Consider the following 25,347-nt stretch of genomic DNA (forward strand, 5'->3'; position numbering starts at 1 on the left):
TAAAGCTCCTCGTGCTACTTGTTTTTGCTTTATGTAACACCAAATGAACTTGGATATCATAATTAAAATCAAGCAGAATAATCCCTTCACTAAGGATTTTACACAGACCCAAGGTCTGGTTTGGTCATTAAATCTAGACAATGCCACTGTCCTACTTCAGAAACTTTCAAACATGCTCTAACAATATTTAACTGATACATGAATTTTCAACTATACAATAAAACACCCTAGAGAATAATATAATGTTTTTAACATACAGAACATAAATGTTCTGATTACCTAAAACATCCCTATAAAACAAGGCGAGACCTTCACACAATGATGGCCAAAGAATACAAATAGCTGTCCACTAAAATAAATACAAGTGACGTAAAAATGTTAAGGGGCTACAGCTGAGAGATTAATACAACAGGAGAGTGGAAGAGCACCTGCGAGGCATGTAAGAAAAACAGGAAAAAAAACCCACAAAATATACTAAATCACAAGGAATAAGCAAACACTGAAATCTAGATGAATACTAAAATGTTTGGAAGTTAAAACAGTACTGAATGGGGAAAATATTCAAAACGAAGAATGTTATTTAGATCTGGTATGGTAGTATGTACCTTTGGTTCCCAACTGAACTTGAGGCTGAGGCAAGAGGAATTCAAGGCCAGCCTCAGACTACAAGAGACCCAGGCCTCACCACCAACCCTCAAAAAGATGCTGCTTGGATTTTTTGACATTCAGTTATCTTAATTAAGTTATCTAACCTCTCCTGGGGATATAGCTCCTCTGGTAGAGATGCTTGCCTAACATGCAAACCCTGGGTTCATCCCTAGCACCTGTATAAATACTGGGTGTGGTGTTGCACACACAGTGCAGATGCCTGTAATTCCAGCCCTTTCTAAGCAGGTTAGGAGGATCAGTCATTCAAAAACAAAAACAAAACCTCTTAGAACCTCAGGGTTTTTTTTTTTTGTTTTTTTTTTTTTAGTTTAAAGTAGATGCTAGCAGCCAGCAAGAGATGGCTGAGTGGGAAGAGACTCTTAATGACAAACCTGAACATCAGCTCCATCCTACAACTCACATGACAGAGAAAACCAATTTAAATTGTCTTCTGACTGCCACATGCTCCACGGCAGACCACACACACAATAAAGAGTGAAGCTGGGCATGATGGTGCATGCCTTTAATCCCAGCACTGAGGAGGCAGAGGCAGATAGACCTGAGTTCAAGGCTAGCTAGAGCTCTAAAGTGAGACTGTCTTCCAAAAAGAAAAGGCACGTCCAACCTCCTAGGGCTTTTGAGTAGTAGTACTCTAGACCTTATAGGTACAAAAAGCACCATGGGTATGATGGCACATAGAAACCAGCCTTATAAAGTGAGATCCAACCTCAAAAACAAAAATAAAAACAAAAACCACATGGCTCACAGTAATTACTAAAATTGCTTATTAAAGTGGGTCTATGATTTTTGCCTTTATTATGCTAGTACTTTCTCAACGTACAGATATGTAGGTTCTATAGAGGAACCTAGGCAGGCAAATATAAGAGCTTACCAACATGGGCTCCACTTGGCTTGGGCTATGCACACAGCCCTCTCCTAACAGTGTACCTAGCAACCTGTTGGCAACCTGGGACCCCTACCTGCATTGAGCTGCATGTATGCCTCACTTCAAACAATGGAAGTTACTCCTCTTAGCAACCTCTTGATAACTACCTGTTTGTGTTCAAATGGGTATTTCTGCTTTGCTCTAAATAAAACTAGTGGTTGTTTTCTTTTGTGTGAGCATCTTTCCCAATTCTTCGAACAAGGCACCAAGAACCTGGAACCACCCAGAGATCACTGGTAACAACTACGCAGCAAGGTTAATGGTTGGTGAAAATTCTCAGACCTAGCAATTCCTCGCTCTTCTTTTTCTTTTACGCTGTTGAATTTAGGTTCTGTCTCTGCCAGTTCTTTCTGTTTTTCTTCTATTTTTTCAAGCAGCTTCTGCCTTTCTTTTAATAAACGTTTCTGTAAATAAAGCAAGTAAAATGCAATCTGCTTAATTTAAACATCAGCAAAAAATGTTTCCTCATGAAAATAACTCAATTCTACAACTAAACTATTAATAAAAAGAGCACTTATAAGTTGATACATGAGTACAAATCAAATGTGGCAACTCTTTTGTAAAAACTCAACCATCACTGAAAAGGTTATCTTCTATAGTGTGTCTCTATCAACACAGTTTTTATTCATTAACTTACCCGCTGTTCACTATTGCCTGCCAGCTCATCTTGTAAATCCTTGGCTTTAAGTTCCAACTTGGTCCTTTGCTTAATCTGCTCTTGTCTCTCAGCACTAAGCTGCTCTTTTTCTTCTTTCATAGCTGAAATTTTTGTTTTCAGTTCTCTAACCTGGCGCTCAATATCCTAATCAGAAAGAGAAAATAGGTCAGAAACACAAGTACAATGGAAGGACCACGACACCACCAACCACCTACATCTCTTTACAAAACATCCGTGGACCTGCATGCACACACACTGTGAGGGTGCACATGCCACAGAGCACATGTGAGGGTCAGAGGACAATGCTCTGGAATCAGTTCCAGAGATGGAACTCAGGCTGCTGGCTTGCAGCGTACACACACCACTTTGCTGGGTCCATCTTGTTCTTTCACTTGAAACTTAATCCAACAACTAAGTTCCAATATCCAATCTCTGTCCCTCCCCTTCACGGTCACCATCCCACAACTCTGGTACAAAAAGTTTGCAATGTTGAAAATATAAATAAGCTGGGCAGTGGTGGTGCACATCTTTAATCCCAGCACTTGTAAGGCAGAGCCAGCCTGGTCTACAGAGCGAGATCCAGGACAGGCACCAAAACTACACGGAGAAACCCTGTCTTGAAAAAAAGACATAGATAGATAGGTGATAGATAGATCGATCGATAGATAGATAATAGATCTGAAGCTTATTTATGATCTTACCTCCATTTTATCTCTTGCATCCTGTTGGGCATCTCTTAATTGTCTAGATTTCTCTCCACTCGTTTCTCGCTTAGCAGAAAGCTGAAAAACAAAACAACTTACTATTTCTAACTCATTTTGTATGTCTAACACTTTATAAAATTATTTTCCAACTGCCAAAAAAAGCTAACATAAAATTAACTTAAAATTTTACAAAGAAAATTTCTTTTATGTTTTCCTTTAAATAGAAAACAAGGATAATCTAAAATAAATTTTTGTATAAAGTATCATAAGTATTATTTTATAAAATATATTCTAAAATGTGAAAAAAAATATCTGGTCTGACATAATCATTCACTGTATTTTAGGTACAATGAGAGCTCTAAACATATCCTTTTCAGTAACCTAAAGGAAATCAGTAACCAATGAATCTATTACTTTTTGGCCTGGTAGAGAGGCTAATTCCTGTAAATCCAACACTCAGTAGTCACAACTAGCCTGGGTCTTAAAGTAAAATTGTCTCAAACACACAAATAAAAAGGTTTTCATTTTAAAGTTTCTATTTAAAAATCACTAAAAGGTAAATACAGAGATGTTATCATGATCATAAATCACAACAACTTGGACGTAAAGGTCGCATCTTACCTCATCCAGCTTGGCCCGAGTCTCATTGAGCTCCTGGTTGTAGATGGTGTACTCCAGGGCACGCCTCATTTTATCCCACTTCTGATACTGGGCGAGTTCTTCCTTTTCCTCTTCTAGAGTATGTAACCGCTCTTCAATGTATTTTAACAACTCATTGATTTTTTCCCGTTTGCCCTCTTCAAAATAAAAAACAAAACAATGGAAAGAAGATGGTGCTAAATATCACTTGTCAAATATAAATCAAAATTACCTTCTAGAAGTATAGCATTATTTTTTTGGTATCATGTGGTAATGAAATCTAAGATGTAAAAATGGCAATTAAGATTGATTTTTTTTAAACGAAAAGCACTGGAGAACAAATTAACACACTAACAGTCACTCTGACATGTGGCAAAGGATCCCAGTTTCCACTTTCTTTTCACATTAGTGTGCTGGTCACACAATATTAAAGAAAAAGAAATTACCACCAGCATTACTAATCCACAGTTTTTATCATTAAGGGTGCTGCATGCTGCTACTATATAATCAACACTTACTATAATCCAGTCATGACATTATCTTTTTTTTTTTTAAGATTTATTTATTATGTATACAATGTTCTGCCTGCATGCCAGAAGAGGGCACCAGATCCCATTACAGATGGTTGTGAGCCACCATGTGGTTGCTGGGAATTGAACTCAGGACCTCTGGAAGAGCAGCCAGTGCTCTTAACCGCTGAGCCATCTCTTCAGCCCCGACATTACCTTAATCTACAAGATAAATGCCATAATCTACAACAGGAGTTTACAGACAGGAAGTCTTGGGACCAGAGAAATCAAGTCTAAAGTCATGTCAGTTTACTGACTTTGAACTTATAACTGTCTCTAAGCCATTATATAATATATATGATATAGCATTTGAAAAAACAAAGTAGGGTTCCCACAGTAAATATACTAGTAAGGACCTCAAGTTAAAAATTCTACATCTACTTTTTTTCTGAACAATTTAGAACTTTGTAACAGCTGATACTTTTCCAGTATCTGCAAGGGAGGGAAAAACATAGCAGTTTATTGATAACACTTCTGAGGAAGCTAGAGTCAAAAGTTAGTTGACTTGCAAAGGCCCTATTACCTAACAATAGTCCTTCTTCATTCAAAGATGAAGTACTACAAACCTCAACCCTTAAACTGCTTCAAACTAATTTCCCCTCTACTCAAAATGCAGGAAAATTACCATATATTGTATTTCTGAGTCCAGACAATACTTTTTAACTATTATTAACACAACGAGAAAATAATTGACAATAAAAATTAAGTAGAACACGTTTATTTTACCTGTTTCTTTCATTAGGGAGATGCTTTCTTCCTTACGTTCATCATACACTCTAGTACCAGCTACTTCTCTCAATAGCTTTAATCTCTGAGAATCTGGTGCTGTTGCCATTTGGTTGATCTATAATTTCGGAAAAAATAATGATTATTAACAACTGACGACTATTTTTAGGGTTTCCTTTATTGTTCAGCTTCTTGAGACAGGTTCCATCTATGTAGCCCTGGCTGTCTTGGAACTCATCACATAGACCAGCCTAGCCTCCAACTTATCACCTGCCTCTGCTTTCTGAGTGCTGGGATTACAGGCATGCAACACCACGTCTGGCTCTCTCTCTCTTTTTTTTTTTTAAAGAACTGCTTACATTGTGTAGCTTAGGAGCTGGCCTCAAACGTTCAATCCTCCTGCCTCCGTTCCCTATTACTAAAATGCACCACTATGCTTGGCTCTGAAACATTTAATACAAATTTACATGTGTTAAGTTTTTAGCAGATTATGATTAAACCAACATACATATAGTAAACAGACCATTTCTCTTTTGTGTGCATACTCAGGTATATGTAGTTGCACATATGCACACACGCCTGTGATGTCAAAGGTCTATTCTTTAAGAGCTGTTCACCTTGTTTGAGACAGCCCTGGAAATCCTCTCCACCTCTCCAGCACTGGTATTACAAAGGTGAGCCACTGCACTGGGCTTTTCACATGGGTACTGGGGATCACCAGACACTGTTCCTACCTACACAGCAGGCACCTCACCAACTGAGCTCTCTCCCAGCCCCCATAGTCAACACCTCTCTAACGCCTTTATTTACCAGTCTCTTTTACTAGTATCACTATCTTATAAAAGAAATACTACCATTTTCCCCCTTAGGCAATATAATAAATTGTATAAAAGATGAATACCACTGTCAAAGAACACTGCAAGAATAGTCAGAACTCTTAACCACTGAGCCATCTCTCCCCATTACCATGCATTTTCATGAAATGTATACATGTAACCTCATGATTACATCTCAATCTTATGGGCAAATATATTTGTGGATGGTCAGGAAGATGACTTCTCTCTTCTTCTATGTTTTTCTGGTAAATAAAACAAGCTCTCCACATTACGGTGAGAAATTTAGAAGCCTGTTCTTTCTCCTTGGCTTACTGACAGGGCAATATGGCCAAACAAAGTGTCCTCAACAAATCACAAACAGAAGTTTCACAGATTTCACTAAGGTGGATTTGCAGGTAGCTGGCCTTGTTATACCAAAGTCCTTCAAAGATTAATAGCGACCTATATTGCTCTAAGCTTCCTCCACTAGCCCTACCTTACCAACACCTCCCCACTCTGATTCAAAAAGCAATTAACACTTTGTATATACTTCTATACCAGTTTTTTTATGCAAGAGTTTAGGCTCAGTAGAGCTCAGTAGACTGTTTATATTTAGGTCCTGAGATTCAGGTGATTAAGAGAAAAGGTTGTTAACCAACTAACCATGTCAAGATATTATTATTATATCTGGACATATTCTTTGCCTCCTCCTTAGATCTCTCTATGGTTTAGTTTCTCCCTTTGTAACTTGTAGCTGCCCCTTGAAGAGAAAAGCCACAACTTTTACAACTGCAGCTGAGACCGGCTGCCAATTAAGCCGACAAGTTTTCTGTTACATGTGCTTTTTATCATATCTACAAAGAGTACTTGTGATCCTGAGAAATAACCTTGCAGCCCTTCTTATTGCCAACAAGTTGCTATATATAAACTTGGAAGCTTGTTACTGATGGAACAATAAACAGCACAACGGAGTGAAGAACATTGTGCCCGTGTGTGAAATTATTATAGAAATCTTTCATCCCTCACTCCTGGGAAACATTTCTCTGAGGAACTCTGGGTAGTGGCTAGGAGCTAGATTCTAGACCCTACACTCTCACCTCCACATGTAAGTTATAGCACCATGGATCCTCACACCATGCACATGTAATAATAATTTTAAAATTTCAAGTTACAAAAAAATAACAAGAATGGTATGTTTCAATAGACAAAGATACTGGTAGAATCTAAATGGCATGTCACTTAATACAAATCATTAGATATCAAAATACTACCACTGTATTAAAGAAATTGTTATTCTTACACTTTTACATAAAAAAAAAAAACTGGTTCTGAGCTAAGAAACTGTGATTTATCAAAAGTACACATATCAAACAATACTCTAAAAAAAGATTCGCCCCTCCCCCCCAAATCTACTGACGGATAAGTTCTGAGATGAAAATTATATGAGGAAGCAGTAGAATAATCAGTCAGAGTTTATAGTCTAGCTGATAAAAAATTTCAAGGGAAAATGATATTTAGCATTATGGTATTTTTTTTTGCAATGTAAGCTTTTTAATATTTTAATTCCATAATAAACTAAATGAAACGTTACTTTTAGGAAGTAATTTTTTCAAACTTAATTTTACTTCTTGTTTTTGTCTTGTTTTATTTATTTTTTTTTTTTAATTTTTTTTAAGGATTTATTTATTTATTTTGTATACAGTATTCTGCCTGCATGTGTCCCTGCAGGCCAGAAGAGGGCACCAGATCTCATTTCAAGTGGTTGTTAGTCACCATGTGGTTGCTGGGAATTGAACTCAGGACCTCTGGAAGAGCAGCCGGTGTTCTTAACCACTGAGCCATCTCTCCAGCGTCTTGTTTTATTTTTTGAGACAGGGTTTCTCTGTGTAACAGTACTACCTGTCCCAGAATTCACAGAGATCCGCCTGCTTCTCCTCCTAAGTGCTAGGATTAAAGGCATGTGCCACCACTGCCCAGCTTCAAATGTAATTTTTATAGAATTTATGTAATAGTCTTAGATATGATCACTGTAACTTCCAAAAGTCAATGTTTTCCAATAAATTCTACCTCACTAGGTCACTAATAAACAAGACCTACTTGTAGTGGGTAGCCATTCCAGCTTTGATCTGGAAGTTCCAACCCCCATTGAGACTTCGGCAACTGTCACGCCTACAAGGCGGGGGGCCAAGGGAGGCGCCGGGGGACCCGAGATCTGGGTCGGCGGGCGCTCTCTCTGTTGCGGGACCCTGGACTGGAGAGGTGGACCGAGCAGAGCTCCAGAGAACACCGCTGGACTGTGATACACCTTCCCCAGACTCCGCGACCTACCTATTCCTTAATTTGTAAGTTACGCCATTAAATAAATCTCCCTTTAACTACGTGGAGTGGCCTTAATAATTTCACCAATACCTACTTAATCTACTGACATATTTCTTGCAATATAAAGCTAGTGCCCAGTGATAGCACAAGCCGGTAATTCCAGCACTAGGGAGGGAGAGGCAGTCAGATTTCTGTTAGTTTGAGACCAGAGAAACTGGTCTATATATTGACTTCTGGGACAGCCAGGGCTTTCTACAAAAACAAATAAACAAAAATACCCAAATATATTTGGTACTTCATAGCCCTGAAAAACATTAACTTCAGTACAAAATACATCAATGAATATAAAATAGTAATGACTAGTTTTTTTGTTCCAACTTAACAACTAGAACCAACAAATCAAACTCAATCATTCAGGGGGAATCGATATCAAGAAAAATAATTTCTACAAAAAAGGACGTACAACTGTTTTACCTTTCCTTGTTTAACAATGTAATAGGGATTACTTCGAGAAAACCCAGCACTTTCAAGGAGATTCATCACATCATTTTTCCTGTTAATAAACAATGAAGATTTCAAGATAAATAATTTTAAAGCAACTAACAATAAGCAAATTAGCTGCTGAGTTACTTAGCATTAGGAACTACAGGTTAGAAACTGAACCCTCTCTCAGAGAAACCAGGGACTGCATATTCATACTGACAACTGATTGTTGAATATGAGGTAGTTTATCTCATGTTTTTTGTGAACAAACTGTAAACATCAAGACAAATGCTTACGTGACCATCTTCTTATCTAGGAAATATTGATCTTTTTTGGCACCAATAACTCTTCGAAGTGAAACTTCCTCTTTATCAATCTAAGAAAAAATAAAAGCCCAAAGATAGTCAAGTAGACATCTTTTTAAATAAGTTCATTTTAAAGTCCTTGATCACAACTATTTTAGAATTACAACAATCTCTCTAAAGATGATACTATGAATATTTAGGAAAATTTTTTCTTACAATTGCTTTACATACTTTGTTTACTAGAGTAGTCATTAAAATTTAAACACAAAATCCATAGACAAACTACTTATTTACCTTAGCATGAACTAAATTATAAATCTTCAGTGCTTATAATTTTAAACATTGAAGAATTAGCCATTGCATAAAATTCTCAACATTATTATTTTTAAAAAGAAATTAACTATCACTTACTGGTAACCGGTTGTCTGAATTGTCAAAAATGATTTCCACAAAAGCAGAAATAACACGAGGACCTGTACCCTCCTAAAACATGGGAAAAAAAATGGGGGATTTTTAACTTAAGTGGTATTTTTATATTACTTAATATCATCTTAAAGTCTGCACAGATAGGCACGCTGGTGTACACCTGTGATCTCAGCACCAGAGAGACTAAGGTGGGAGACTGACTTTTAGTTCAACATCAGCCTAGGCTACACAGTAAGACCCTTTCTCAAGACAAGCAACCCCCCACAACACACACAAAGCTTAGTGCATACTAAGCATGACTCAATGGAGGAAAAATTTCTACCACACTAGTACATATCCTGAGTGCCAAATATTAAAGACATTAAATCAGAATGACAAAACTTCCTTACTATTTTTTATTCTGAATAAGAACTCTACGAAAAATATAAAAACAAAATATTGTTATGGTTTGGATCTGAAATATTCCTATCAAAAGACTCATACTGAAGTTTTGGGCCTTCATGGGACCACTATTTTTGAGGCAGGGCCAAACTAGAAGTAGTGTAGTAGGGATCTATCTTTGAGGGCTGTATTATGGCCCAGGCTGGCCTCCCACTCAGAGATCCATGTTGTCTCTGCCTCCCAAGTGCTGGGATTAAAGGTGTGTGCCACGATGTCCAGCTCTGCTTCTTGTCCACCATGAGATGAGTAGCACCTGTCAGACATTCCCACTCCAATGATGCTCTGACTCATTAATCGGCTGAGCAATAGAAACAAGGACCAGGGACTATGAAACTATGAACAAAATAAATCTTTCTGCCCTGAAGTTGTTTATGCTAGGTAGTTTATCACGGAAACAACGCTACTGCAGACATACTTTCTGGGGGCTACTTTATTAGGGCACAATAGCCTGCAGTCACTTAATTCTACCAATTTGCTAATGTATAATATACCTTAAGGATCTTTTCTTGTAGCCTCATCTTGATACTGGAAAGGAACCCTAAGAAATTGTGTGATGATTACTGAAAATCTATTTTTTTTTTTTTTTTTTTTTTTTTTTGGTTTTTCGAGACAGGGTTTCTCTGTGTAGCTTTGCGCCTTTCCTGGATCTCGCGCTGTAGACCAGGCTGGCCTCGAACTCACAGAGATCCGCCTGCCTCTGCCTCCCGAGTGCTGGGATTAAAGGCGTGTGCCACCACCACCCGGCCTGAAAATCTATTTTTTAAACAGATGAGGCATAGTTTGAGATTTTAAATCTGCTAACAGAAATACACACATTTAAGGTGCCACATTCAGACCACTCTATGACACAACTACACACCAAGTCCAGATAACTTACCATCATATCTCCTCAGCTCAGCTTATTCATTGTATCAAATCACTACTTATTTTCTGGAAATGGGGAAGTGCAGGCAAAGCTAGCATGAGGACCTGAGTCTGGATAAACAGCACTTACATAAAAGCTGGGCACAATAGCCATGTCTGTAACCCCAGAATTTGGAGGGCAGGAAACAAAGGCAGAGAAAGACGCCTAGGAGCTCACTGAGACCTCACCTCAAAAAAATAATGCAGTCAGCAACTGAGGAAAACACCTCATCTTGACATGTGGCCTTTAACCCTACCCCAACACACTCTCCCCACCTAAAAGATTAGTTCTTTTACTGCCAATCTGAGAAGCCTAACGAGCGTCCTATACTATATCAGTTTTGATTACTGGGTTACAAACACAAAACAAAAGGAAAAAAAATCATTGGTTAAAAAGGACTTCCTATATGTAAAAAACATCATTTAGCTATACCATGCAATCTTATTATCTGATCTTAAAACTAATTACATACAATATGTAAACAAGCTAAACTGTGGTGTCTCATTATAGCCATTTATAATTTCTTAACCTAGTAACATTTATAACAACTTTCCTTATAGGTTTTGTTTTGTAGTGCTGGGGATCTGATAAGGAATATTAGCTTAAAATGTGTTACATCTGTTTATGCTATAGAATATTTGTTCAATGATGCAAAGATATGTTGCATTCTTTTATGTTGCATTTGTTTAACTCTGCAAAGCTGTGTTACTTTGCCTGTCTAAAACACCCGATTGGTCTAACAGATCTGAACAGCCAATAGCTAGAGAAGAGAGAGGATAGGCAGGGCTGGTGGGCAGAATAGGGAAACAAGAGCAAGGGGGGGGATTGGGGGATTTTAGCTCAGTGGTAGAGCACTTGCCTAGCAAGCACAAGGCCCTGGGTTCGGTCCTCAGCTGGAGGGGGGGGTGGGGACAAAAAAAAGAGAAATAGAGAGGATGCCAGGGGCCAGCCACACAGCCAGCCACGGAGTAAGAAAGGAAGAAAGACATATAGAATAAGAAAGGTTAAAAAGCCTAGAGGCAAAATGTAGAAGACAAACAGGTTAATTTAAGCTAGAAAAACTAGCTAGAATTAAGCCAAGATAAGGCTGGGCATTTATAAGTAAAAATAAGTCTCTGTGTTATTTATTTGGGAGCTGGGTGGAGGGTCCCCAAAGAGCAAAGAGTAAAATAAAAAATCAACTACAGGAATCAAATCTATGACCTCAAACATGCTAGGCAAGCATTCTACCACTGAACTACATCATTAGCCCTAAATATACTGTTTTCCACATTGAAAAGAAGAGGTACTAATCCAAATACGAACTTCATTAGGTTTGCAATGGTAATTTCTCTATGCCCTCAACTTCCAGCTGTGTATCTTAAGGCTCCCCAATCTGCAATTCTTCTTTGTCCTCAGCAAACCTGTCTACAGAACCAATAGTCTTACAGAAACATAAATGGGCTGAAGAAATAGATCAGTGGTTAAGAACACCTACTGTTCTTGCAGAGGACCTAGGTTCAGTTCCCAGCACCCACACAGGGTGGCTTATAATCACCTGAAATTCCCGTTTCAACGAATCCAATGCCCTCTCTGGTTTCTCAAGCAACCTGCACTCATTTGATAGACGTAACAGAGAAGCAGGCAGGCACATGTGTATGTACACACATACACACAAATAAAAATTAAAAAAAACCTTATAAAGTCAGGAATGGCGGTTCACACCTCTAAATCCAGCACGTGGGAGGCGAAGGTAAGAGAATTACAAGTATGAAGCCAACCTGAGCAACCAAGTGAAAACAGTCTCAAAAAGCAACAAAGAAGGGCTGGCAAGATGGGTCACCAAAAAAAAGAGTGCTTGCTATACAACCTTGCTGACCTGAGTTCTATCTTAGGAACCCACAAGAAGGGAAACCAACTCCCCAAAGTCCTCTGACCTTAATAATACATACACCTTGGCACATGTACCCACATTCACACACACAATAATTTTTAAAAAACATAATCTGAAAAAGTTCACATGGAAGGAATGTATATAACTTTCTTCTAACTATTATGAAATTATTAGGCCTTTATCTGGCACTGATGTAGTACAATAAATTTTATAAGAGACTAGCACACTTAAGGAATTAATACTACATCATGCTCACAAAGGATTTGTAACTTGAACTTTTTAAAAAAGATGTATTTATCTTTACTTTGCATGTACAGGTGTTTTGCCTGCATATGCATCACACACAGTGTGTATGCCTGGTGCCCAGAGGCCAGAAGGAGATACAGACGTTTGTGAGCCACCATGTGGGTGTTAGAAATAGAGCCAAGACCCCTGGAAGAGCAGCCAGTGCTCGTAACTATTGAACTATCTTTCCAGTCCTTCCTCCCCCAACTCCCTTTTTAAAAACACGATCTCACACTGTAGCTCAAGCTGGCTTGGAACTATGAAAGCCCTGGGTGGCCTCAAACTCAAGGCAATCCTGTATCTTTCAAGAGCTGCAATTACAAAGTGAGCTGCCATGCCCAGCAATTTTTTTTCAAAGCAAGAATTGACAATGTATGCTTAAAAATACTTAACAATGAATGTCTTAAAGAGTCTCACTCACATGCAACAAAGCCAATCGCTGCTCCGGGCGAAGATGACTGAATTCATCACTGAGAACAAACTGAATGGCTAAAAACACAAAAATAAGGCTATTAGTACATTCCAAAGGAGGATTTACAGCTTATTCATAACCCTGTATCTTAACAGAATGTAACGTATCAGGTAATAGACATTGCAGATAAACTGTTTCACATATAAACAAAATGACTGCAGACAATTTTCCAGTATATCAGACTAATCTGGTAGGGAGGATGATATTATCAAAAAAACTAAGCTTTCACTGAAATATAAAAAGACATTCAAGTATCAAAAAAAAAAAAAGAAACGAGAGAAGCAGAAGGTAGGTCAACTCCGTAATAAAAGTATATACTATGCTAATTAATTAGGTCAACACTATAAAGCCATGCACTATAGAATAACAAACTACATAAACAGGCTACACAAGGTTTTAATCACCTTAAAAAAAAGTCCTCTTGCCTAATAACAGTACAATGATGTACTGCTAAAGCTGAACCCATTTCTGTGAACTAAGAAATACAGGGAACTGTTTGAAATTCCCAGCTCCTACTGCACTGCTTATACCACACCTTTGTGAGAACTAGCCCTACATTCCATACAAAATACCTAACCGATGGACCACTCACTGTCCAAGATACGGTTATTTTAGCTATTCTGGTCCAGATCTACCCAAGAGATCTCTAAAATACCATCAGTGTAAGAACATGAGGGAGGAACACTCATGTATGATGGTATGCGCTTTGACAGACTGGCTGCAACTCACCCTCACCTGGGATGGGTGGATTCGCACTGTCCTCCTTTCCCTGGGATCTGAGATGCATGCTTTACTTCAATCTGCTCTCTGACCATCACCAAATTACAACCATTACAGGACTTTCAGTATCCTTAAGGGACATGTGTAAAGGGACAGAACCTTTACTCCTACTAAACCCTGTTTCACAAGCACTATTAACTAAGCTAACATTTTTAACCCCTCCTTATATAGTCCAACTCCACTGATTTTTTTTCCTCCTCAAAGGACTTGTTAAAGGCATGGTATTCTTAATACATTTTTATCAGCTTCAAACAGGTATCAGTATTTTTACTACACTGCTCTATCCTTCTCAGAATCCATCCAAGATATACACTGAACAAGAGTTTCTGCTTTCTCACAAAGCCAGACCAAAGACAGACAATTCAGACCCACATACGCTAACCCGCTACACTAAACCACAACTATGTATGACTTCTTAGGTTTCGTGCAGATATAATCTCAGAAATCAATCATTTTAATAAACTATTAAAGACACTTGAGGGCTGGAGAGATGGCTCAGCAGTTAAGAGCACTGACTGCTCTTCCAGAGGACTCCAGTTCGATTCCCAGCACCCATATGGCAGCTCACAACTGTCTGTAACTCCAGTTCCAGGGACCCAACACCCATGGCAAAACACTAATGAGTATGTGTATGTGTGTGTGTGTATATATATATACACACACACACATACACATGTATATACATGTATATATATATGTATATATATATATGAATGAATGGAAAGACACTTGAGTCTTCATATAATTAAAATCCAAAAATCTACACTTACCATAAAAAAAGTTGCTTTTTCCAGATCCATTTCTGCCCACTATAAAATTTCAAAAAGTACAGATTAGTTCATATAAAAAAGTCAATTTAAAATTATTAAATCTATTTTAAAAAATTTCCATAACTTTTTTTTTTAATTTGGGAATTTCACATCATGAACCCCAAGCATATTCACCTTCCAGTCCTCCCAGGTCTGCCCCGCCCTCTACTTTAAAATTTTAAATGCAACTTCCTAACATTTTAATATTGACATTAAAAAGTGGTGGGTAAAAGAAACAGAGCCAGGAAGCAGTGGCACACTGTGCCTTTAATCCCAGCACTCAGGAGGCAGAGGCAGGCGGATCTGTGTGTGTCTGAGGCCAGTCTGATCTACAGAGCAAGATCCAGGACAGGCACCAAAACCACACGGAGAAACCCTGTCTCGAAAAACCAAAAAGAAAGAAAAGAAAGAAACAGAGCAGTAATTACCTACTAAATTTAATCTTTATATAATTTTTAGGTAGTTTTTGCTTGTTCTGTTTTGAAACCAGGTCTTCCTACACAGCCCTGGTTGGTCTGGTACTCACTATGTAGTACAGGCTAGCTTTTAATTTTGTAATCCTGCTGCCTCAGCTTTCCAAGTGCTGAGATTATAGGCATGCACTACCACACCTGACTGTAAAGTTTTTCTTTTTGTTAGTTTTCAGTGTGTGTTGTGTTTGTGTACACCCATGCACACACATGGAAGACAAAAGTCAACACAGGTGTCTTCCTCACTTGCTCATCCTAATTTCTGAGGTGGCCTCTCACTGAACCTGGAACTCACCATTTCAGCTAGCCTGACTGGCTACCAGCCTCACACACTGAACTCTAGCCCCAGTGTTAAGGTCACAGACCCACACTGACAGGCCCACTTCTATGTGTACTGAAGTCTGAACTCCAGTCTCATGCTTGCAGAGCCAGCACTTTACCCACTAAGCCACCCCTCAGAGTTGATTCTTTTGCTCTCTCCCCTAACAGTTTAAATGGGAGTAATGCTACCTGACATTGGTAACATAAAAATGCATGAAAAATTGTATGTAAATTATACACGATATTTTTAGCAATTTGGATTCACATATTGTTAACCGTCTCATGCTATCTACTTATGATCAACCCTACACACTGATGCAGCCTAATGAAATCAAAAAAGTGGAGACAATTATAAGGCACTTCTTTTGTGTGTGTTTTGTTTTGTTTGGCTGGTCTCAAACTCAAAGAGATCCTCCTGCCTCTGTCTCTCAGTTCAGGGAATAAAGTTGTGCATCACCATGCCCGCTATAAGGCATGTTTTTAAAAGATATTTCACTTTTTTTTTTCTTCCAGACAGGGTTTCTCTGTGTAGCCCTGGCTGTCCTGGGCCTTGCTTTGTAGACCAGGCTGTCCTCATAACTCACAGAGATCCACCTGTCTCTGCCTCCCCTGAGAGTGTGCCACCACACCCAGCAGAAATCTTGTGTATGTGTACTCTCGACAACAAGTTTGAGCAAAGAGTGCTAGGAACTGAAGACTGGTTCTCTACAAAAGCAGAATGTGCTCTTAACTATTGAGTTACCTCTCCAGCTCTGTAAGGCACTTTTTCACTACCTGAATTTGAATGTCAGAAATTCCACACATTTGGCTTTCACGGGCCAAATCCTAGGAAATATGAGTACCAAACTGCCACCTTGATGATTAGTAGAAGGAATAATCCATTAGTTTATACCAGTAATAGTAAGAAAAATAAGGAGAGCTCTTGCTTAGAGGAAAGCACCTACTGTCATGTGATAAAAAAGCAAAGAATACTAGAAATAGAAAAATCATTTTGTAACTATCAGACTAAAGGCAAAACTCATCTATAAATGCTAAGCATAAAGGCAATTTTTAAAAGCACTGGCTCCTCTTCCAGAGGTCCTGAATTCAGTTCCAAACACCCACATCTGTCTGTAACTCCAGTTCCATGGAATCTGATACTTTCTTCTAATCTCCAGTCACCATGCATGCACGTGTTACAGACATGCAGGCAAAACACCCATATACATAGAATAAAATAAAATAAATTTAAAAATAGAGTAGTTTCATGGTCCAAAAGTATCTCCCCATATTTACAAGAGGGGGGAAAAAAGAAGAAAAAAAAAAAAAAAACCAAGGTAGTGAAAACATTGGCTATGACCCTGACTAGTTAACAGTGTATCAACAGCACCAATAAGTGGTAAACTGACTTCCTGTCTCCAAAAATGATACTGTGAGAACACAGGACACTATAGTACTTTTCAGAAATAACATTATAAAAGACAAAAAATACCAAGCACAGTGGTACACACCTGTAATCTAAACACTCGGAAGGCTAAAGGATGGGGATTTCCAGTTAATAGTAGTCTGGGCAACACAGCAAGGCACTATCTCAAAACCAAATAAATTATAAGTAAATAAGTAAAATTAAATAGAAAACACCTTCCATGGGTGGATAATGCTCCTACCTCCCAGTAGCCAAATGTTATTAAAAGAAAACTCTAGTACCAAATATAGAATACAAGCTGTTGTTCAGGGAAGTCCCAAGTCTCCCTAACATTACAGGCTACTGCCAATATACTGGTTGCCCACTACAAACATATTGTAAGATGCTACTGCTGAAGACACCACATACTCAGGTTGCAAGACAATGAGAAATCAAGTTGCATCTGAGCTGGAAGTTTCCCTTCGACTGGATAAGTTTCATAGTGCTGCCAAGTACTACAGCAGATGTTGGGGGAGAAAAGTCATCAACGGTCCTAACCCAGCTGTGGGCCTCATAAACTACAATAATGACCTGTCTGGTAAGATATGCCCAGTGGTGTAAGAGTGGCATGACTACTGTAGGGTAACCAACAGCTCTCTGGCTGGATTCGAGGCTCCCTCCACAGGTGGAAACTTTAGGTCTGGGACTGTAAACTTAAGACAAAAGCCTGTGGTTGAGGTAGTCTCAGGCCCCAGGGAAGAAGCTACTATAGTTCTGCTAAATGGACATGACAGTTTTTTGGTTTTGTTTTTATGTGTATGGGTATTTTGACTGCAAGTATATCTGGGTACTACATGCATACCTGGTGTCTGTGGGGTTCAGAAAAGGGCATCAGATTCTCTGGAACTCGAGTTATGGACAGTTGTTAACTGCCATGTGGTTGCTAGGACCAGGGTCATTTGAAGGAGCAGTCAGTGCCTTTAATTGCTGGGCCATTTCTTCAGCCCCTAAATGGGCATGGTATAAAACCGCCTACTAAACATTGTTTGCGCCCATAGATTAGTGCTGCTCTCAGACTTCTTCAGAGAAGCTTCGTCTGTAAAGGGCAGTGGTTAATGCAGTGACTCACAATTAGCTAAAGAGCAGAGACTATGAAGCGCTTGTCCCTAAATGGATCATCTCTATCATCCCTCAAGGCTCGGAGAACATCACAGAAGAGGAAGCAGAAACAATGCAAAAGCCAGAGAGGATGGGAAGGAGTGCTGTGGAAGCATGTCTTATAGACATGACATGGCCACGAGTCATCAATTCACTGCAGTTATGATCACCCGCACAAGATTAGACCCAGCATCACCTCATCACAGTTGGCTAACAGGCTCATGAGTCCCCATCACTCACTGAGGTCATTAATGTGTACTGAAGAGAAAGTGTCATTTTCTTCAGTGGTACAGCCACTGATAAGTTGCCAGGCTCCAATAAATAACTAAATAGCCCCAGACTCACACTTCTGTAAGCAACCATAATTAAATTCAGTGGATCAGAAAAGAAAAATAGGTAGGAGAGGGCTTGTCAGGAAGCAGGGCTTCAGTTTGTGGTGGGAGCAAGGGTAAGGGAAATGGGGCTTTTGTGAAAACTCATTATATACAAGTATGAAATTGTCAAATAAATTTTGAAAAAAAATGAAGGTTGTTGAAGTGTTCCAGATTAAAGGCTCTTAAAGAAACATGACAATTAAACCTAATAGTTAATAATAAACTGGATCTTGTATTGGGGGGAGGGGAGGTTCCTGTAAAGAACACTTCTAGGTCTATTAAAAAAAACTAAAACCTGTGGAGAATGATATCATTAAGCTTATTTAAGATAATGACTACAAGAATATCCCTATCTTGCAAAGTACCCATTGAAGTGAGAGGCAAAAAATGCACATACCTGGTGCGGGGTTTAAAAAGTATAAGGAGAAAAAAGTACAATGATTGAAACTAGGCATTCATTCCCATTGGGAAATTTTTCTGTGACGTCAAAATTATTCCTAAATAAAAGCTGAAAAGATCAACAAGTAAGTGTAAGTACTTAAAATGACAATTGAAGCTAGAGAGATGGTTAAGAGCACAGTGCTCCTGTAGAGGATCCAAGTTCGTTTCCTAGCACCCACATCAGGTGGCTCACAACCACCTCTAACTCCAGCTACAGGGAATTCTAATGCCTTCTGCATGCGTGCACACACACATACATACATACACATACACACACACAAAAAAAAAATACACACACACACCTTAAAAATAAGTCACAATTCATTAATAACTGGAAAAAAATTAAGTATCTCTATAAAAATTATTCCTATCCATAGAATAAAACACTAAAATCTTAAAGGATGCTAGACATTTAATAAAGGAAAGACATTCAAGAGCTATGCTGAGCTAGGCACAGTGGCACATTCCTGTAGTTCTAGTGCTCAGAAGGCAGAGAAAGGAGGATTGCAGCAAGTTTCAGATCAGCTCAATCTCCAGCACTGAGGCAGCAGGACCTTGAGTTTGATGTCAGACTGGGCTACACATGAGTATATGAAAAATAAAATTATTCTAGCTGGGTATGGTGACACACATCTATAATCCTAACACTTAAAAGGCAGAAGCAGTATTACAGCCAAGTTTGAGGCCAACCTGATCTAGAGAGGGGACTTCCAGGCCAGCCAGGAATACAAAGTAAAACAAAAACAAAAAAAACCTGCCTCAAGTAACAAAAACAAACTTTTATTCTGGGTGAAAAAATAGCAGATTGTCAACATGTTGAAAGAAGAACCCGTTTCCATTTAATAAAGCTTAAATAAGTCTACACACTTATGGAATCCTGAAGTTGACAGTTTCTATAGGCTCCCAACTGGGAAACAACCAATAGGTTGTTTCAGCCTATTCCAGAGATACATTCAAGCCAGGCCTGTGGATAACTAAAGGAAGCTGTAATTCCACAACTCCTTCAGAGTTTTGTATGCAGAGCAAAACATTCCAAAAGCCTGAAGGAATAAATGCCTTATGCAGTAAACTATGACCTATGAATGACAGCCATTGGTAGACAAATCCCTCTCCAGCTTTCTCTCTTCTGACCTTTCCAAGGCATAGCAGGTCCAGAAAATCTGTTTGGAAATTATTCAACATGACAACAAACCAAATGTGTCTTCTTTAAAAAATTGAGACCATGGGCTGGAGAGATGGCTCAGTTGTTAAGAGCCCTTGTTGTTATTAGAGGACCTGGGTTCACTTCTTAGCATCCACATGGTGGTTCACAACCATGTCTTAACTCCAATTTCAGATTTCTGACTTTGTAGGCATAAAGCATGAACATAGTAGACTGACACAAATGCAGGCAAAGCAATCATACACATTGTGGTAGTTCGAATGAGAATGGTCTCCAGTTGGTGGAACTGTTTGGGAAGGATTAGGAAGTGAGGCCTTGTTGGAGGAAGTATGTTACAGGGGGACAGGCTTTGAGGTTTCAAAAGCCCACAGAGTGCCATTCCCACTTAGCTCTGCCTTGTGCTTGTATATCAAGGTGTGAGGACTCAGCTACTGTCCCTGTCCCATGCCTGCTGTAGCCATGCTTCTCACCACCATGGTCATGGACTCTAGCCCTCTGAAACTGTACATCCCAAATAAACTCTTTCTAGAAGTTGCCTTGGTCATAGTATTATCACAGCAACAGAAAAGACAAAATAAATCAAAGAAAAGGTTGGTATCAGCTTCTCCACATCACTGTTGCCCTTAGATTGCACCTTCCATTAAAGCTTGCCTTTTCTGTCTTCTAGAAAAATCATGGTTAAGACAAGTTTTTCTCATTTAACATTTATTTATGTGTATCTATGTACTAGGTATGTGTATGCGTGCGTGCGTGCATGCATGCACAAGGAAGCCAAAAGATCCCCTGAAGCTGGATTACAGGTGGTTGTCAGCCTCCTGATGTGGGTGTTGGCAACCCAATTCAGGTTCTCTGGAATAGCAGCAAATACTCCTAACAACTGAGCCATCACGCCAGCCCCCAGTTTTTCTTATTAACGATTATGGAGCAGAACATGGTATATTCCTGTAATCCCAGCACATGGGAGGCTGAGGCAAGAGGATCAAAAATTTAAGGCCAAGCTTGTGCTATACAGTTCAGCTCTGCCTCAAAATGAAAGAAAGAAAGAAAGAAAGAAAGAAAGAAAGAAAGAAAGAAAGAAAGAAAGAAAGAAAGAAAGAAAGAAAAATTTAGTGACAGATACTTCTTATTAAAAGGCTGGCAGAAGGGACCCTAAAAAGTATATACAAATCATCCATAATATCCATAGGGGATTGATTCTAAGAGAGCTCTCCTCTCCAGCCACAGATACCAAAATCTGAGTATACTCAAATCCCTTCAACAAAATGTGATAACATATACATACAAACACACAGGTCCTCTCTGGATTATTTATATATCCAATGCTATGGTTAAATAAGAGATTAAAACTCTGATCCTTTTGTTGTAATCTGCCAGGAAATGCTATATAACCGTCATACTATACTGCTTTAGGGAACAATGACAAGAAAAAAGTGTTTGCACGGGTTAAGAAGGGCAACTTTTTTCCTTCTAATTAACCTTCACTGGGTACTTGGTTATATCTGAAGACTGGGGACAAGGAGATGCAAGGTAAACGGTATTTGGACTATCACAGATTCAAACATCAGCACAAGAGATATTTGCTTTCAAATCTTTTTTTTTTTGATCAAAATCATTAAACAAAAGTGGGATGCTAGTATTAGCTTTTATTTTTTTAAAGATTTACTTATTTCATCATTTATTTTACCTGCATGTATGAATGTACATCATGTGTGTGTGTGCCTGGTGCCTCAAACTGGAGTTATGGATGGTTGTAAACCATCACTTGGATGCTGGGAACCAAATGGGTCCTTCACAAGTGATCTTAACTGCTGAGTCATCTCTCTAGATCCTAACTATTTTAAAAGTCAATTTTACTACATAATTATTTTCTACTTTATTCACATAATAACAACTTTTCATTTTTCTCACATTAAAGTATCTTTTTTTAAGTATCTTTTTAATTTAAAAAAAAAGTACCAATAAAACCACTTTAAGTACATCTCAGTTAAAACATTAAAGAATTCTTATTTTTCTCTCAAAAGAAACTGTAATGTTTTGAGCAAAGCTGATAGCAACTAAAACAAAGATATTTAACAGACCGTAAGACACATAATTCTAGATAAGGACCACTATCTCACAGATCACCTACAAAACCATATAACTGAAACATTAAGGTGTTTTTCACCTTAGAAGTAAAAGAAATAATGTAAAATCTAGTAATGTTTCTTTTTCCCCATTTCTAAATATTTTCAGACTGGTAAACATCTGAAAGCTCCTGTAATCAAAATGCAACAAAATGTTAGTACAATCTTGCTACTTCCACAGCATATTGATTCAATTAATACTCTTCTGTAGCTAGAACACAAAACAGTTTCCTCTATTCCCACAAAGGGTTGCAGCTCATGTACCGAGGGCAGAAAAAGCCTACTCTCCAATTTTTGTTTTTACTTATTCAGTATCAAGGTCCTGCTATACTAACTGGGTTGGTCTTGAATCCCTGAACTCAAGCAATCCTCTCACTTCAGCCTCCTAAGTAGCTGGAACCACATCTGGGCCACACCTGGCTTTCCTTTATTATTTTACACAATGTCCGACTCTCTAAAGACCTTCTATGAACACTGGCATTCATTTCCCTTCAACTGATTCTGCATGCAAACCTCACCTATCCCATGGACTGAATTAGGAGGTGACTAAGGCTGGATGAGGTCCTGAGGTATATGTTAGCTGTCAACTGGGCAGAAATGAGGCCTCATCAGAACTCAATCATGCTCGTTCCACACACACAGACTTCTATCCTCCAGAACTGTCTAAGTCACCAAACTAGCAAACTGCAATGAGGATCCTGTAATAGCCAAACTGTCAATACTACAATCTGTTTCTGATGTCTAAAAGCACTCATTTCATCCATCCTTTAAAAATTCAGCAGAATGTGTTAACAGCTCTAACAGCAAAATAGAGACTTTAAAGAAACAAAAATCTTAATAGCTAAGCACTGTTAATGACAACAACCACATACCTTCTCTTAATCTTTCCAAAGCCTTATAAGACAGGAATGATGTCTACTTGGGTCTACCATGAAAACTCATATTCACAAAGAAATTGGCAAGGGAATGACTGAGGACAACCTGAGCCCAAGCCACCTTTCCAAGAAAGCAATAGTGAGCACTTGAACAGAACAAAGCAGGTCAAACGTCTAACTCCCAGTCATCACAACTCAAAGCTTTAAAAACACCCTCTCACACATAAAAGGCTCTCAATCAACATCCCCACACATGCTGGGCAAGAACTTCTACTACTGAGTCTACACCACCAGCCCCCAAAATGATTTACCTCTGACTGAGTGACCTAAACATTTCCGTCTTAGGCCTGGAGACAGAGTACACTTGTCTATCAATTCTAAATCTGACATTAAAACCAAGAACACTTACCAATAACATTATGTTTTGAACTGAAGGGATCTACAATTGTTTGATCTCGGTAACTTCGGAAACCCTGGATAATCACCTAGTAAAAAGAGACAGCCTTCAGAGCACGCACAGAAGAACTTCCATGGCAACATTCTTTCCATTTCTCGCTTCTTATTTAACGCAAGACAGAAACATTCCATTTCGCTTTGGAGCATGCACGTTAGTGATCTGCTAAAGCCCTTCCGATTATCTGCAACCACGGCTGGTGCAGTGTTGACGGGGGAGGAGAAGCCCTCAAAATTAAGAGGTGTACAGAGTAACCTGCAACACCGAACTCTGCAGCGCTATCTAAAGGTGTAGCAAGCGGGCGAGGGGGTCCCAGCCTGCCTGACTCCAAGCTCAGAGGGGGCGTCTTTCAGTCAGACCAGCCCGAGGGGTCAATGTTGGAAAAAAAAAAAAGGGGGGGGGGGAGGGGGTGCTCAGAGTCTGACACGTCCAGCAGAAGAACATGGCCTGACGTGTGCGCAGGGCTCATCCCTGCGGCGCACTCCTGCGCGGGAAGACCATTTTGACAGAAGTAAACAACTGAGTGATCGGGCGCGACGTGTTCTGCAACGAGGGCCCGCCCTTCTCGGGGAAGGCCGGCAAAGGCGAGGTGGTGACAGCCTTCGGCGCCCCCGGGCCCCGAGGCCGCCTTCCCACGCGGCGGCCTGAGCCCCGCCGTCCCTGCAGAAGGACGCGGCCCGCCACGGCCCCTCACCAGCTCGCAGCCCGCGGCGCCCGAGAAGGCCGGGCCTCTGCACGCCGGCCGCCGCTCCCGGCGCTCCGCAGCCCCGGCCCTGAGGGGAGGCTCCGGCTGCGGCGGCACCCTCGGCCCGCCCGGGACCCGCTCCCCCCACCCTCCCCCCTGCCCGGCCGGCGCGGACCCACCCGCGGGTCGCGCCGCGACACCCCGCCTCTCGCGGCCCGAGAGGACGAAGGACGCCAGCCCCTACCTGCTTGATGTACATGGCTCCGCGACCCCCGGCAGGGAGAAGGCTTCACCTCAGAACAGCCACAGCGCGGCCGCGGAGACCGGAGAGCCGCAGGCGAGCCCCCTCCCACTGGGCTCCGCTCGCTCCCGCTCGCTCTCCTGAGGCCAAACAAAATGGCGGCTGCCGCGGAGGCGGAGCCCGCGGTCGGGCGGAACCACTCCGGAATCGCCACAGATCGCAGGGGGAGTCGGGGCCAGCCCCGCTCTGCCGCGTCGGGAAGACCCCTCTCCCGCGGCCCTCCCTGGCGGGCTTCATGTGATAACGTGGCGTCGGTCGTACGGCTGGCTGAGAACTAGTTGGGGGCCCGGCTCGGAGGAGCCTTGCCGGGAAGGCTGGCCTGCACCACCTCCGTACGCGCGGACTATGGTCGCGCTCACGGGGGGCGGGGCCTGCTCGGCGCCAAAGGCTAGAGTGAGCCGAGCGGAGCCAATCGCCGAGCGCGCCAGGGGTCACGCGGGCGCCCGGCGGCTTAATAAGGGTGGCCTATCGGGCTAGCGCCTGACTTGAATGTAGGTCTCATTGATGCCGCTGGAATTCGGTGCTCGGAATCTCCGCGGCTCCATTATTCTCTTCGTTACCTTAGAGCGCCTCCTGCTGGTTCTGAGCCTCCGGGCGGCTCCGAGAGGACTGGAGGATGCTAGAAAATTGGAAGGTTTTGTGTTTGATCAGGGAGATTGTTTTTGTCTTGTTTTTCGGGGCCAGCTCTAGGGCTGGCCTTGAATTCACCTTGTAGTGGAGGATGGCCTTGAACTCGTTATCTTTATCCTTCCCCTTGTAAGTGCTGAGATAATAGATGTGCCCGCACCACCACATCA

The 25,347-nt window shown here is 40.4% G+C and overlaps 1 protein-coding gene across 1 annotated transcript in view; it reads right to left on the minus strand.

Moving 5' to 3' along the window:
* Positions 1 to 24,644, minus strand: part of Smc3 (structural maintenance of chromosomes 3) — a 42,986-nt gene extending 18,342 nt beyond the window's left edge. Inside the window, exons 1-12 of the mRNA XM_052763228.1 lie at positions 24,494 to 24,644; positions 23,520 to 23,595; positions 14,764 to 14,802; positions 13,163 to 13,230; positions 9,224 to 9,295; positions 8,804 to 8,883; positions 8,499 to 8,577; positions 4,891 to 5,008; positions 3,578 to 3,753; positions 2,954 to 3,034; positions 2,232 to 2,396; positions 1,877 to 1,998 (exon numbers count right to left, since the gene is read on the minus strand). Of these exons, the coding sequence (XP_052619188.1) occupies positions 1,877 to 1,998; positions 2,232 to 2,396; positions 2,954 to 3,034; positions 3,578 to 3,753; positions 4,891 to 5,008; positions 8,499 to 8,577; positions 8,804 to 8,883; positions 9,224 to 9,295; positions 13,163 to 13,230; positions 14,764 to 14,802; positions 23,520 to 23,595; positions 24,494 to 24,508 (1,091 nt within the window). The 5' untranslated portion in view covers positions 24,509 to 24,644. The remainder of the gene's footprint in view (positions 1 to 1,876; positions 1,999 to 2,231; positions 2,397 to 2,953; positions 3,035 to 3,577; positions 3,754 to 4,890; positions 5,009 to 8,498; positions 8,578 to 8,803; positions 8,884 to 9,223; positions 9,296 to 13,162; positions 13,231 to 14,763; positions 14,803 to 23,519; positions 23,596 to 24,493) is intronic.
* Between the last annotated feature and the right edge of the window lie 703 nt (positions 24,645 to 25,347).

Source organism: Peromyscus californicus, unplaced genomic scaffold (assembly GCF_007827085.1).
Source record: "Peromyscus californicus insignis strain IS unplaced genomic scaffold, ASM782708v3 Scaffold_4__1_contigs__length_199733344, whole genome shotgun sequence".
In the NCBI taxonomy this organism is placed as follows: domain Eukaryota; kingdom Metazoa; phylum Chordata; class Mammalia; order Rodentia; family Cricetidae; genus Peromyscus; species Peromyscus californicus.